This window comes from Lissotriton vulgaris, chromosome 7, assembly GCF_964263255.1.
Source record: "Lissotriton vulgaris chromosome 7, aLisVul1.2, whole genome shotgun sequence".
Lineage (NCBI taxonomy): Eukaryota > Metazoa > Chordata > Amphibia > Caudata > Salamandridae > Lissotriton > Lissotriton vulgaris.
Genome location: NC_141695.1, coordinates 17362310 through 17378901, shown reverse-complemented (window position 1 = coordinate 17378901; position 16592 = coordinate 17362310). Strand labels below are relative to the sequence as shown.

Here is a 16592-nt window from a genome sequence, read left to right as displayed (position 1 = left end):
GCAAGTGTTATGTTATGTTATGTTAGTAATTACTTGTAGAGCGCATGTACACCGGGAGGTTTCATGGCGCTGTCTCTAGCAAAAGACGGAATCAAGCAGGAATTACCGTTGGGACTGCGTAAATAGCCAGGTTTTTAGCATCTTCCTGAAACCTAGGAGATTATTACATGATCGGATTTCCAATGGAAGGGAGTTCCATAATCTGGGGGCAAGGGTCGCAAACCTGCGACCACCCTGACGTTGAAGCTTGAAAGTCGGGGTGGCCAAGAGTTGGAGGTTGGCGGAACGAAGGTTGCGGGAGGGGGTGTACCTAGGAAGGAGGCTTTTGATGAATTGGGGGCTGCGGCCGTGGAGGGACTTAAAAATGAGACAGGCCGTCTTAAAGGCAACGCGTTGGGGAATTGGAAGCCAATGGAGTTTTCCTAACGGGTCTAGCAGACTGCCAGCGGGGTTGCTGGTGATTTAGTCTGGCCGCCTGGTTCTGGACCAGCTGAAGGCGTTTGCTAAGGAAGAGTGGAAGGCCCAGGTAAATAGAATTGGCATAGTCCAGGTGTGACAGTACCAGGGCTATCACGACCTGGATCATGGCCGAGTGGGTGAGCATGCGGCTGATGTTCCTGATCTTACGGAGCTGGAAGAAGCAGGAGGACACAACCGCACCTACCTGGGACTTCAGGGAGAGGTCATTATCGATGATCACCCCTAAGCTTTTTACCGATGGTGATGGGATGGGTGAAGAACCGAATTCTAAGGGCCAATAGTGTGGGCTCCATAGGGTTAGGCTGTTCCCGTTTAGGACTAAACTCGGTTTTACTGGGTTCAGCTTTAGATGGTTTAGGTCCATCCATTTCCGAATGCGGAGCATTGACCCCTGAAACTCCCGAATTGATTCGGAGGAATTGTCTATCGTGAAGATCAGCTGGAGATCATCTGCATAGTTGACAGTGATGGTTTTAAGTTCCTTCAGGGACTGAATCAGTTGTATCAAATATAAGTTGAACAGTAGGGGGGATAGTGAGGATCCCTAGGGGACCCGACAAGTTGTGTAAAGTTTAGGAGCTGTGAAAGGGGCTTACCGGACCGCTTGGGTGCGGTCGGTGAGAAAGGACCTGATCCACCTATAGGCCGAGTTGCAGATGCCGGCATGTTTGACACGGTCCAGTAAGATGGCATGATCGACCGTGTCAAATGCGGCCGAGAGGTCCAACAGGGCCTGTGGAATTCCTTTATCAGTATTTCCTTGAAAGGCATCCAGCACTGCGACAATGACTGTCTCGGTGGAGTGGGCAGGGCGAAACCCTGCTTGATGAGAGTCTAGGTAATCAGACTGCTCCACGAAGTTGGACAGATCATGTATCTGACACGATAATTTAATCTTATATATTAAAAATTGAGTTGTGGGAGTTATTTGCTCTAGATGGGAATATCGGATGTACAACATGGCGCCCGTTAATTTGACTTACGATAACAATTTAAAGATGGCGCTAGGGTACAACGCGAACGCGAGAGCTAGGAATTGTACGAGGGAGCATTGGTGAAATTAGACAGGTGAGTGCCGACATCGAGGGCAGCAGGGTCGTTTATTAGTGGAACTTACATTAAAACGTATTTCTGTTATTTTTACAGGTACATGTACTCGTGTATCCTGTATTTTGGACAAATTACTATTGAAGCAGAATTTTCCGATTACATAATGTGTGGAGTTTAAGATGTGGATGAAATGAGGTGAGGTTATACACCCTTACAAAACATTTATAGATATGTATGCGGCATATAGTATATAAGAGACGTTTTGGGTATAGTTGGGATTTGGAGACATGTAGCCAGATTCACTGGATAGTTGTGACAGTGCAGCTTTATTTGTAATTACATATGGTGGTCATAGATAGATGATTTTTTAATATACAACCTTAATAATAGGTGTCATGGCTTAGTATTTAGTATTTTGATAATTGGATTTGATATATATTGACTAAGATTGATCAGTTTGGTATACCTTTATTCCAGGTATTTTCAAACTTGTCTCCGACTTTGAATATTATGATTAATAGTCCAGGGAAGGACTAGATAACGTTTAAGGTAAACTATTCTCTTCTTACATTGAGTTGTTTTATATGGTACGTTGGGACTATTTTTTACTTTGCAACTTAAGCACGTCTTTTCAAACTATGGTACATATGTATTTTCACTAAGGTGGCCTTCTATTGATTTACACTAGTTGCTTGGTTGTCTCTCTAACTGGCTGCTACTTTCCTTTTCAACCCTTAAATTTCGGTGATGGCTATTAAGAAATCAGTGTTAGACTGGCTTACTTATATAATGTTTTATTTTCTGGGTTGCAGCCCTGATGAAGTCAGTTGGTGCAATAATAAGCATCTGACGAAACACATGTTGGCTGTGTGGCTGTTAAAGGATTTATTTGAAGAAACGACCATTAAAATACATTGGACAATCATAACATTGGATTTGTGGATCACTTTACTTCAACGGATATATTTTCTTCCAAGAAAGACATTACTCCTGCACTTGAGTGGAACTGTTCTTTATACTTTTGTGCATAAGATTGCATTGCTGTTTATTATTGTGGAGCTCAGGGAGATACCAGTGAAAATTTGGACAGATGAGCAGCTACATGAGCTTCATGGACTTTAGCCAAATAGGTGAGCAAGGAGATCAGCCTATAGTTGGAGGGTTTTTGGGGGTACGCTCCTGATTTCTTTAGGAGGGGGACTACGAATGCCTCCTTGAAGGCTTTCGGGACCCTAACTTGAGATAAAGATCCATTGAGGAAAGTAAGGATAGGGAGTGAGTGGATCGAAAAAGCGTTCTTTAGAACATGCTGGGGACAGCAGTCCCTCGGAGAACCAGATTATACCCTGGCCAGTAGAATCTGCAGGGATTGCTCATCTATGAGTGGGAATTGGTCAAGGGTATGAGAATTGAGTATTGATACCGGAGAGTCCTCCGTGGGACAGGAGAGACGGATACTGGCTTTGATAGTGACAATTTTTTCCAAAAAGTATCTTTTCAGGGTGTCATACAGATCTTGAGTGGCCACGGTTTGGGGAGAATTCTTTCAGCATTGGATAGCTCGTTCACTATGGCGAAGATGTCCTTTAATTTGTTGGTCGATTTTGCGATTTTAGCCGAGAAATAGGTGGTTTTGGCTGAGATAATAGCTTTTTTATAGTCTTTGAGGGCAATTAAGTTTAAGAGTATTGCTTCGGGCATAGGCCCGTCTCCATTTTCTCTCTTTTTGGCGGAGGTCTAGTTTTTGAATCCTAAGCTCAGGAGAAAACCATTCCTGGGCTTCAGAGCGGCGGGCAATTTTGAGTTTTTTAAGTGGTGCATGTTCGTTGCCGGCTGCTAGTAGCCAGGCTGACATATTAGCTTCAGCTATGTCCACATCCAGATTGTTTGCAGTGGTAGAGCTAATCAGACTGTCCATAAATGCTTGTTTATCAAGGGAGTTCCATTTTCTAATTAGGCGCCCCTCTGGCACAGGGGACTTACTGCGAGTAGGGGTGGGTTCGGTGAAGCTAATTAAGTGGTGGTCGGACCAAATGCAAGGTGGTATAGGTGACGTAGAGACCATGAGGTTGGTAGTCCAAACCTGGTCCAAGGTGTGGCCTTTTATGTGTATAGCTGAAGAAATGTGAGGGGTGAAGTTGAGATTAGAAAAGAGTTCCAACAGTTCAGAGGCATGAGATCCCCCAAATCGTCGTTGCACCAGTAATTAAGATCACCAAGTAAGAGTATTATAGCATATTCAGTGACCAGAGTTGCAAGCTGCTCACTCAGTGCAAGAGGAAATAGTGGTATGTGTTGGGGGGGTCTATATATTAGGACACAGATTAGCGGCCCTGTATTAAAATCAAGCTTAATAATCATGTTGTCAGCGGAAGGAAGATTCAAGGAAGACATGGAAGTCCTGCGACTTCTCCGCGCTCCCCGCCGGCACCCTGCCCGCGGCAGCCGCCGGTGTAAGTTCATGAGCTGCTTCCACTTCGCTCACGCCACCCCTCCATCCACCCTGCCCCTCTCCTTTACTCATGGTGCCTCTCTCTGCCGTATGCTTTCAGCTCTCTAGTGGTTTTATGACAACGCTCCATTAAATTGTCTCCAAGCATCACACGTTTGCGATTGCCTCTGCTGTGCTACAATGTATTGCTGTGCATAATCCTTTGCTATTGTGGAACTCTGTAACTGTGCTGTGAAATTTTTTCCAATAAAGGTTTTTGAAAAATAAAATAAAAAGTCCTTTCAAGCAGGGGGACAAAGCGCACAGCAAAGTCCCTTACGCCTTCCCTAGGTTAAAACAGCACACTGCAGGGCAGCCCTGGAACACACAGCAAGGGTCAGTCCTCTTCTTCAGTCTATTCAGTTGTTTCTTCCTTGGCAACGGTCCACTTGACCACGAAGTATCTCCAGTCTTGTTCACACTTCATCAAGCCATTCTCCAAAGTTCAGGGGCTTCAGCACTCATAGTTATACCCCTCAATGGCTTTGAAGTCTTTGTGGTCAGGGGGAACTGACCCCTGTCCAAACCAGTTCTGGGTGCCTCCCTGCCAGTGACACCTTCTTCCTTTGATTAGTGGGGGTCTGGATTCTCAATCACTAAGCAGGAGATGGGACAATTGTTTTATAGCAGCAACCCAGGCCTCTTCACCTCTAGGGGCTTCTCCTCCCCCTACACTCCAGATGCAGGTCAGCTTGTTGCTGTCTCACCTCATCTCCTGGGTCAAGACATTCCACAGATCCTATCGCTTTCAAATCCAGGCAGTCAATCAATCCACAGCCAGGCAGAGACACACTCAAATGTTAGAGCACAAAAACTCAACCACTTCTAAAAGAGTGGCTTCTAAACACACAATGCAAAAACCACCTTCACAAAAGGATGTGTTATTATATTGTGAGTTTAGGCACACTAAACTTCACATTTCCATCTTAAGCCTTTGGGAAAATAGGCTGGAAAATATATTACACAGCCTTCCCATTCTATATTCCTATAGGCAAGATGGCCATTCCACAGTGAAAAACAAAATTGAGATTATTTACTGTCAGGACATGGCACACACCTTAGTCCATGTCCTACCTCTCACATGCACTGCACCCTGCCCAGGGGGTACCCTGGACCTACCATAGGTTTGCCTTATATGCATAGAAAGGGAAGGGTAAGGTCTGGTAAGTGAGTACACTTGACAGAACAACATAGCAGTTTAACAAACTGTGCGCAGGCACTGCAATGGCAGGCCTGAGTTCCCTTTTTAAGGCTACTTGTGTGGGTGGCATAATTAGTGCTGCAGGCCCACTAGTAGCATTTGCATTACCAGCCCTGGCACATCTAGTGCACTTTACTAGGGACTTTACTAGTAAGGCAAACACACCAATCATGGACAACCAATTACCATTACACTTTATAAAGGGAGCACTTGCACTTTGACACTGATCAGCAGTGGCAAAGTTTCCAAAGCATCTAAGTTGGCAACAGCATGTCAGAAAAAAGGCCTAGGGGGAAAGCAAACAGTTTAGGGACTTGCCAAAAAGGGCCAAGTCCTACAGGAGGTCACTAGACCCCAGAGTCTTCCCTGGCTCTATGTCTCTTATGTAAATGTTTTTGTACTTGATAGCGCACAGCTACCCGCAGTGGGTTTGCCGGCGCTTGTACGAATACCGCAAGGGAACCCTTCCTGGCTTTCCTTAACCCCTTCCATGCTCATGACAAGGTTAACTCGTCATGGGTGTTAACTGCGCTGTGCTTATGACGAGTTGACCTTGTCATGAACAATGGGGATCCTGCAAATGCAGCACAGGAGGGGAAAAGCCAATAGCACCCAAGGTGTTAATTTCCTATTCTGTGATGGTTAGATTTTAACCTAGATATGTAGTGATGTTTGGAAGTGTTTCTGCATCATTTATCTCTTCTTGTGTGTGAACTGGATTTCCCTTGTTTTTCAGCTCATCTATTGAGGATCCCTTTCTTCCGCTCGGTTACCATCAATGTGAGTACTGTTGACATATTTTTGTAATTGAAGCATTTGTTTTTTGTAATATATCAGCATATTTGTTGCAGACAGTACTTTTATTGGTTCGGGTTTCTGTCCGTTTCCCTGTTCTAGCTCTTCATGGGTGATGCCCATTACACTCAATTCCCTCTCTAGTTTTGTTCTTGCACTCACAACTTCACTATTGTTTCAAAGCATTACCTCAGACCACCACCTTAAAGGAATCCCATTCCAGCAAACTGCTGGATGCCTTGTTCTCATTTTATCAAAAGAAGTTTGGGATTTTTTCCCTCAACAGTTCTCAAAAAGCACAATAATCAATAAAGGGTTATTATCAGAGATTGTTCTAAGCTATTTAGCGTCTAAGGTCTCAAGTTTTATAGTGTGGCAGCATCATACTTTATCTAACCTGACATGGAGATCATGTTCATGTGAATAAAATATATATTTACACTTTCCTGGATCTAATTTCCATAGAGCCGTTGTTTACCATTGTGCTAAACAGCTAGTCCGAGCCTTCGCTGATCTCGCTACACGTGTAATGGGTACCAGTGTGTATGAGTGGTCTAGTTCTGAGCTACACAAATTAAGTCTCCATCCAGGAGCATCATTGTGAGGTGTTTAGGCCAGTATTCTGGACAGTGGCGCCAGATATTCAACTTGTTCTTTATTTGGGGCTTGTGTGGTACACTGTATAATATCTCTACCACACACTCGTCCCTGAGCTATCGCATATGGACCCTCTTTATCTGTATCTGATTCTAGTGATTTGAAAGGCCTCCCAAGCCTAATCAGTATCAGGGCTCCACTGTAATAAACAAGCCCACCCCTCCATTTATGTTGTAGTTTGGTTGCTTCTTCTTGAGTAAGGTGTTTCTTGTAGGAATATTATTCCCGTCCCTCTTTGTTTTAACCGCTTGCGTGCGGTAGGAATTCCAGCCCTGTGCTGGACATTCCAATCGCGGACATGGTCGTGATGGAATCATTCCGCCATCAGCACAGCCCAACCGTGACTCATGACGGAATGGTTCCGTCACGAGCATGGAAAGGGTTAAGAAGGCTTGGTTTTTACAGCGTTTGCTATTGGAACCCACCCCCCTTAAGCTTCAATGTTACAATCCTCTATTTGGTTTTTTTGTGATGATTATGTAATTTTTCAGTGTTAAATTCCTTCTACGGGTGCTCACCCCTCCTTATCTGCCTCTTCCTAAACTTCCTTAGGCCCCAAGCCCCATCGTCTTCAACTCCTAGCTACAAATGTCTCATCTTTACAAATATTATGACCCTTGAAAACTTCTCTATAACTCCTTCAGTCTGTGACTGGATTCCCAGGCAGGCACAAATGCCTCTGCAAGTACTTGTAAGTAAAGATGGCCCGGACACCTCCGCGTCTAGCCAGAGCTATATAAAACTTTTCAAATAAATAAACAAATGACCTTGTTTATCTCTCACACTTCTGCGCTCTCTTTGTTTACAGACAGAAGCTGTAGTGCATAAGGGATCACGGTGACAGGACACACCCTTTCACTCTCTCACTCGAACTTGTCCACAATAAGATCAACAAGAAGCACAAAGGAGGTTTATAATATTTATTTAAACTATTGTGCTCTAAGATGCAGTATTTGCGTCAAAATTAGAAAACCAATGCATATCAAAAATATTGCTAGCATGGTCAATAAACCACACACCATAAAAAGCTCTGTCATGTTATAAGACAGATTAACCTAAACCCCATCCCCCTTCTTAACGAAGCTATATGATAATATATCAAAGATCACTGGGCTTAGTGGCGGACCCCGTACCTTAGCATACATAGATGGCCGTTCTACATCTTGGCTGACACAGCAATCTTGCCTCGTTCTCAGAATGAGTTGTTTAAACGACTGTACTCAGTTATATGACAAGACATGTTTGCTCATAAACAGCAGCTGCATTCTTATGTCATGTGTAGGTGCGAGTGTCTGAACAGAAGGATAATAAAGAGCATTGTTGTTTGACCTTGTGCATAGTCAAAGACTAAATCCCAAGAAAAGAACAGAACGCAAAACCATATGTAGGTTCTGTGTGAAAATACAGTGTGGCACAAAAGCAAACGTGTTTATATAGTAACATGTGCAATGGAAAAGCAACCTATACCGTGTACAAGCAGGCCAACATAGGGAAAACAACAGTGAACTATGCAGGAAACACATAACAGTCAATTACTCCGTCAATTAAAACCAGTACTGGGTCTCAAGCAGCTTTTATACTTACCCAGTTGCACAATTTTTGTGCCTTTCAAATAGGAAGCAACGTAGTGAGAAAGCAGTTTTCCTCTTTCGCTCTGTGTCTCTCCATCGCTGCACAGTAATGAAATTACCTCCCCCCAACCCCCCGCCCCACCCCCCCCCCCCCCCCCCCCCCCCATCCCTTCCTTCGCTTTCAGGCAGAGGCACCGCAAGGCAAATATTAAAAATTCAGGGCAGGCTGGTTTTTTTTAACAAACATAGAACAGTTTTTGTAAAATTAAAAAAACATTGGTCAGTCGATCCTGCCCACTTGGACCTCTGTTTACATCAAGATGTCCTTTCAAGTAAGTCCATAGAGGAGGCCTGCAGGCTTTTATTCGGATTGAGAGTCCTGATCTTCTGGACCCCGGGAGCCTCAGAGTATTGGCCCAGGAGAAACGGGAAAGGACGGAGATTAATTGGATAGTGTCAAAGGCATGGCCCAGAAAAGGCAGCACTGAGTGGGAGTCAAGTCTTTCGATTTGCAAATAAACCGAGAAAGCTTCTTTAGAGAGAGAGCCTGGGGAAAGGCTTTATAGAGGGGCTCTTCTTTTTTGGAAGAGCCATCACTATCATTAGTGCAGCAGGCGCTGTGGCCTTGATGCACAGTTATGGCTATCTCATAACAAAAATGTATTTGTGGCCCATTTTCCTTGCTAGCATTAGGCTCTGGATCACCCTTGCAACATAGTGAACAGTGCACAGGCAGGTAAGACGTAAGGGCAGCTTGCGTTGGGTTTCTGTCCTAGGAATGAAGGCCCAGTGGAGTGGGTAAAGGAGACGGCCTGCTTTCCAGGGCTGGGGGTACCATTGTTGTTGCAGGTGCAGTGGCACCATTACCCAGTGGCGTGAGGGCTAAGTGCACACTTGTTGTGGCATTGTTGCTTTGGGCCTTGGAACAATGGCTCACGGGGGGAACAATAATAAACTGGAATCTGAGAATCCTTAGTTTGTGCCTCAGAGAGATGTCCGGGAGAGGCGTGGAACAAGATGGGGGCCATGTTTTTGATAAAGGACAGAGAAGACAGCCCACTTTGCAAGGTGGCGGCCATAGTTAGCGAAGCAGGTGCAGCAGCACAGTGGTCCAAGGGTTCGAGTGGCCCCTGCATCACAGTAATGACTGTCTTACTTTAAAAAAGGAACATGGAGGATCATTTTACTTGATGGCATTAGGAATCAGAGCACAATTGCTGCAATATGTGGGAGCTCGTTTAATTTTTTTTTTTTTTATAAAGTACAGAGAGCCGATTTGAAGACTGAAGTGATGGTGAGGGATGGCAGGCAAGGGATGAGAGGCAGGGAAGACAGCCTGTAGCTGTGCAGCAGGTGCAGGAATATGAGGGGCTCACAGCATCCCAATTATCAGGAGCAGTGTTTTTGGTCTATTTCTGTGCTTTTGATACATTTACTGTTATAGGTCTTACTTTTAGTGTGAATTATGAGTTACAGAAAAAGTATCCCTGCAATGGTCTCATAAGTTCTACCCATCACACTCCCTCAATACTTCCCATAAAAGTTTGAAGGGGGGCCAGACTTTTTACTTATGAGGAGAGAGCACAAGAAAAGTGAGCTCTGTCCTGGGGTAAGGCTTTGGGGGGGGGGACTTGGTAGGCCCCTGCTGTGCAACTTCAGTTTCCAAATATTGTTTGAGGAGTGAAAGCATGTCATGCAAGCTTCTCTAGACCTGTCTTTGAGGTCTTGGATAACCCTGGGAGTAGAACTACGCTACGCTCGCAGAGCGTGCGTAGTTTGCGCAACTACACACTACGCGAATTGCACGTGGTCGCGTATGCTCGCGAATGCTCGGGATGAGAAACTACCAGTCCGCGTTGAGAAAGCTGCCGCTCGAGTACAAACCTACTCGAGCTGCAGAAAACGACCGATTTCACAGTGCCTGATGCTTGTCCCCACTGTGCAATCAGTGCGAACAGCATTTTCCCCTTACGCACTATGCAATTCGCGTACCTTGCGTAGTGCAAAGTGCACTTCGCATAGCTACGCGTAGCGCTTCTACGCGAACTACGTCCAGGGTTAGTCTTGGATTGTGTCCTCAATGATTGATATGGTTGTAGTTGTGATATGGTCATTTCAGACTCCTCGACTCCGTCAGACAACTTCTCTGTTTGGATTCTAATGCCCAATTTGTAGATGAGATTGTTTCCAGATTTCTGTCCAGTTTGTCTAACTTTGAAAATTCTTGAGTAAGTTTTGCATCAACTGGTGTTGGTCTTTGAGCTCTTGTATCATCTTTCCTTCCTGATGAGGACGGATTTGTTTGATCAATTTGTTTCTCTGCATCTTTATTCCATCTTTCGTTGGTAATCCTGCTAGTTAGTTGTACAATTAAGTCTGAAGGGAGAGAGATGGGGAGGTGCTTGTTGTCCCAGCTTAGGCACCCTGTGGTTTTGCATTGGTCTAGCACCTACTCTCTGAAACATTATTCTTTTTGGGTTAGATTCCTCCTTGGAGGTCCCTTGTCACAAGTGCTTAGTTCAATTATGCCCAGGTATTTATCCAACCTAGATTTGTTGTGTTTGCCACCAGTTACAGCTGTGTTTTTTTGTGAGGTTTACCTAGGAGATCTTGTTTTGTCCCCTTCCTTCCACCTCTTGCTTATGTGTGGATTGTGGTTCCTTGTCAAATGCTTGAGCGATCCCTGAGCTCCCCGTCTCTTTCATATGTCCTTTTCCATTTTTAGCTGCTTCTAAGGCCATTCAGTGTTGCCCAGTCCCTCTTCTGGTGACACAGACTTCTTGGTAATGAGGCTGCAGCAAAGTAACTACTCTTTTATAAAGGGAAGTAGGGGATCAAGAGTGCTGCCTCCTCTCCACCTACACTCACTGCTCTGACAGAGATAACTCTGTTTCCCTCGGTGGGAGAGTTGCCATTCCGCAGGACCGCCACCTCCACACACCACTCTTCTCTACAGTTCTCACACCATCATGTCCATGTCTTTTTATTGGCTTTTTCAATAGCATGGAAGTAGAATTCATTTTGATGTGGCTACATCTTCTTACTTTTCAACTGTACTGATTTTTCCCAATCCCAGACCATAAATAACAATTTCATTTCAAAAGCCTTGTATATTGCTGGTCTTGTTGTTCAACCAATTGGTCCGCTATTATCACGAGATCAGTAGTTTTGCCATCTGATTTTAAGCGGCCAGTGGCCTTGAGTGCACCACGGAGAGCAGGTGTGCCATTGGTTAATTGCTTCACATTCTTTACCTTGACAGACTTTAATACCCTTTCTGTTTCTATGAGGGAAGTGACTTGTACTCTAATTCTCAGCATGAGCACCCAGTGTCTTTTATAGTGCACAAGATGAGATCATTAATGATATTTGTGTTTTATTGTACATTCAAAAACTAACTGAGAAATTATTTTAAACCAACAGGTGTTAAATCTTGAACAGAAACTGATACAGTGGCACTTGTGTTAAATCACCTGAAAAATCACACTGCTAAGAATGTAATGAAAAGCGTGTGAAGATGCACAAGAAACCACATTAGAAGCGACACACAGTCGAAAACAGGAACTGAGAGATATGAAATTATAAAATGTGAAAATGGTTTGAGTCCTCCATCAAATTCGCCGTCACATCAGGAGGACCACCTCAGAGACAAGACAAATCTACTGAATGCCGGACTCTTTGGAGCTTTGTATTTTTTTCCCATTACCGGATTGAACTCTTAATGGAAAAAAACACTGTTTGGTTGCTAATGTGTAAAATATCTGATCCAAAAGGTAGTTCTAAACGTGAGAGAAGCATTTGATTGAGAAATTATGTCAGTGCACATAATGTGGAAGACCTTGCTAGCCAAAGTCCACTGAGTTTACTACAGAACCCAGACCTTACTATCCACAGTCGTCAGAACTCACAATCCACAGTCGTCAGAACTCACAATCCACAGTCGTCAGAACTCACAATCCACAGTCGTCAGAGCTCACAATCCACAGTCGTCAGAACTCACAATCCACAGTCGTCAGAACTCACAATCCACAGTCGTCAGAACTCACTATCCACAGAACTCACTATCCACAGTTGTCAGAACTCTCTATCCACAGTCGTCAGAACTCACTATCCACAGTCGTCAGAACTCACTATCCACAGTCAACTTAGATTACTGTACACAGTCGTAACTTAATGTCGATGGGCAACAGAGCTTATTATCTACATCTAACAGAGCCTCAGCATTCTGAGCCTAGTAGCCACAGACAATAGAGATTTTTAAGTTTCCTAGGGTGCCAGAACACTGTATACAGAGCGTACCATCCATAGGTTTTAGAGCTTACTATACACAAGAGAATGTCTCTGAGTGAGAAAGTATACAAGTGCTCTGCATGTGACAAAAGGTTCAGAATAAAGCACCAACTTATTGCCCATGAGAGAATACATACTGGTTACAAGCCATACCAGTGCTCTGAATGTGTCAAAAGGTTCAGGTTAAAGCACCAACTTATTATCCATGAGAGAATACATACAGGTAACAGTCCCTTCCAGTGCTCTGAATGTGGGAAAAAGTTCTGTAACAAAGACAACCTTTCCTGCCATGAGAGAACACATACAGGTTACAGGCCATACCAGTGCTCTGAATGTGGGAAAAAGTTCATTAAAAAAGCCGACCTTTCCTGCCATGAGAGAACACATACAGGTTACAAGCCATACCAGTGCTCTGAATGTGGGAAAAGCTTCTGCCAGAAAACTCAGCTTTCTATCCATGAGAGGACACACACAGGTGAGAAACCCTACCAGTGCTCCGAATGCAAAAATTGTTTCAGTTCTAAACGCACTCTGACTGAACATGAGACAATTCATACAGGGGAAAAACCTCATCAGTGCACTGAGTGTGGGAAAAACTTCCGTCAGCGCAGAGCTCTTAAAGCTCACACCCAAATACACACCCGAATCCACACAGGAGTGAAGCCATATCAGTGCACTGAATGTGAGAAAAAAATTCATTCAAAGGGTTATCTTACTAAACATGAGAGAATCCATACTGGTGAGAAACCATTTCCTTGCACTGAGTGTGCTGAAAGCTTTTGTTGTAGAAGTGACCTGAATAAACATTTAAGAAAACACACAGGTGAAAAAACAATTAGCTACAAAAAATATAGGCCAAACAACACTGTCCATAAAAGAAAACGCATGACTGAGAGGATACATGTTTGCACTGAATGTGGGCAAGGATTTAGCTGTAAGAGAACTCTCACTCGCCATTTAAGAGTGCATACAGGGGAGAAACCTTATCAGTGCCCTGAATGTAATAAAAGCTTTACTCAGAAAGGAATGCTTACAATCCATGAGAGAACGCATTCAGGGGAGAAACCTTATCAGTGCTCAGAATGTGCTAAATGTTTTAACTCTAGTGGTAAACTGAAACTCCATGAGAGACTTCATACAGGTGAAAAACCGTATCAGTGCGATGAATGTGGGAAAAGTTGCAGTCGACTTGGAAATCTACACGCGCACAAAAGAAGAGTACACACAGAAAGAGAAAAACTACACCACTGTACATCATGCGGGAAAAGCTACTTTGACAAAGGCCAACTTAGAACACATGAAAAAACACATACAGGCGTGAAACCATATCAGTGCACTGAATGCGGCAAAAGATTGAGTAGCAAAGTTTCTCTAATCCTTCATGAACGAACACATACTGGTGAGAAACCATATCAGTGTGGTGAATGTGGGAAACGCTTTAGTAGGGTAGGAAATTTTAATATTCACAAGCGTGGTCATAACGGACAAAAACCTTATGAATGCACTGAATGTGGCAAATCTTTCAGGCTTAAGCAACATCTTACTATTCATGAAAGAACACATACAGGGGAAAAACCTTATCAGTGCACTGAATGTCACAAAAGTTTTAGCCGTAAATTCATTCTTACTCTGCATCAGAGGACGCACACTGGTGAAAAACCTTACAGATGCACTGTATGTGCAAAAAGCTTTACCGGTAAATTCCATCTTACTGTACATCAGAGGGGACACACTGGTGAAAAACCATATCAGTGCACTGAATGTGACAAAAGTTTTAGCCGTAAATTTGCTCTTACACTGCATCAGAGGACGCACACTGGCGAAAAGCCTTACAGATGCACTGAATGTGAAAAATGCTTCAGTTATAAGGGGGACCTTATGAAGCATGAGGGAATACATTCTGTAGATAAACGTTACAAGTGTTCGGAATGTGGGAAAGGGTTTAATGAGAAAAGAGGTCTTACTTTCCATGAGAGAAAACATATGGAAAAGAAAACAAAGACATGACATCAAATAAGCTACAAAGTATAGGATGGAAAACTGAAGGGTGAATTAGTATTGTACACCTTATAATACAGAACAGCATCTTCAAGAATCAAGTTTGCATTGTTGTATATATATATATTTATATATATATACAAAACTGTAACACAGGTCTGGCGACGATATCTTATGTGCAAAATATTAGCCATACTGCAAAAAGATGAAAAAATCTGAAAAGGCATCTTATTTACCCCAAGAGAGATGAGATGTAGGACGGAAAACAAAGTCATAGCAAACATGAACCACATGTTTAGAAACTTTGTATTAGTAAACTAAAGTTTGAAAAGGATTGTGCTGCTGACACATACTTCTAACCGCAGATTCCTCTCCTAGTAATTCCTAATTTTGTGAATCTCGCCAAGCTCCTGACTAGTTCTGAAACCTTCTGCAGTACCCCCTACCCGGCAGTCAATGGTACCTATGAATTCCATCACACCTCCATCACATCCCCGATCATGTGGACATAGAGTTGCATAAAGGACCCTTTCCCACCCATTGATGTAAGTTTATCTTTTTCCTCACCTAGAGAAAAGATCTGGAGCTCTGCTCCTGCTGGTTTTATCAGCGAAGTTTTACATTTATTTTAACCTGGATGTTCTACAAAGATGTCATCCCCAAATATGACAGATTACAAGCCGTGTTATTATAATTTTTTATATATTTCCTAATTAGCGGTCACCCTACCTTTATCTTTTATTCGCTATAAAGGGCTTAAAATAAAAATTCTTTAATCGTTCACCACTGAAATTCTTAATCTGAGATATTTTGATAATAGTGATTACAAGAGTAAGTGATTCTAGATTTTTTTTAGCCCAAGCTTGTACAGTGCTTTCCCTGTTATCAACTGTCCACAATCATTGCATACATTCTAATAGAAGTATGTAAAAGACAGAGAGGAGCCAGAAGCGCTAGCTGTTGTTTAACTTAATTTTAATACAATTCCTGCGCAAAAGGTTATGAAAGCTCTGAACACGTATTGTGCCCCGAGAGGGCTTTGGACCAGGCAGGAGGAGGTGCTGCTGGGGCACAGCTGAGACCGTGATATCAACGACTTCCCTTTCAAAGAATACTGCTTCTGCACATTTCATCTGAGTGCAGCTTATTGAAGGACATGGACTGTAACTCTTTCTTTTTCTTTGAACTGAACTTTTTTTGTTCTGCCAAGGTGTATGGTGTCACTTTCAAGGAGATTATCGAATATGACTCAATAGGATTCCTTCTAGTACTAAGTTAAGCCTTGGCAGATGAAGAAGGGGTTGGGAAACTAACTTATCACATTCTAAAATATATGCTGGATTTTAATAATCATGTTGCAATATTTCCTTCTTTTCTGTTTGCTTCTAATAGGTTTTTAACTTTTAATAAAAGTATATAAATGCGTATCCTGGTGTGAATTCCTCAGTGTGTCTAAATCAGAGATCTTCAAAATGTGGGGTGCATTCTGAAGGAAGGGCGGAGGGGATGAGGGGGGTGTTGGTGGCTGCATTCTCAGGGAAGCCTCAGCAGAGAAGTGTACATAAAGCTCACCTACAAGTGCGACCTTTATTTGCCTGGTGTCCAGGCTCTCTCAATTACAGACCTTAAAGTGCATGAAAAGTATGGGCACTGCTTTCTGGAGTGCAATGGGGGAAGAGGTCATTAAGTGTGGGGCAGGGCCAAAGAGGGAGACAAAAAGAACAAAATATTCCGTAAGTATTTTGTTATTTTTTTCCTCTGCATTTAAATGCATGTAACGTAACCCACACACAATGAAATAATAAAAAATGCAGGTTAAACGTCTTATTATTCTTTGCAATTAACATAATCTCCTTGTATCAAAAGAAATTAATATGACCTTGAGTAATGTGTCTAGGGCTCATATAAAGTGCTCCAGTACAAAGTCAAGTTCGCGCTATATAAAACTACAAAAAAAATAAATCATAATCTGTAGGAAATGAGCAATCTAAGTTGGTTAATGCCCTTACTGCAGATGTCTGTGCGCATCTTTCCCCAGAAAGGCACAGCATTAAATCCT

The 16592-nt window shown here is 43.1% G+C and overlaps 1 protein-coding gene across 1 annotated transcript in view; it reads left to right on the top strand.

Annotated features, from left to right (window-relative positions):
* The window catches only part of LOC147700533 (uncharacterized), a 140829-nt gene that overhangs the window by 17687 nt on the left and 106550 nt on the right, over window positions 1–16592 (top strand). Inside the window, exons 2-3 of the mRNA XM_086929685.1 lie at window positions 5959–6002; window positions 11669–14522. Coding sequence (XP_086785811.1) covers window positions 12581–14522 — 1942 coding nt within the window. The 5' untranslated portion in view covers window positions 5959–6002; window positions 11669–12580. The remainder of the gene's footprint in view (window positions 1–5958; window positions 6003–11668; window positions 14523–16592) is intronic.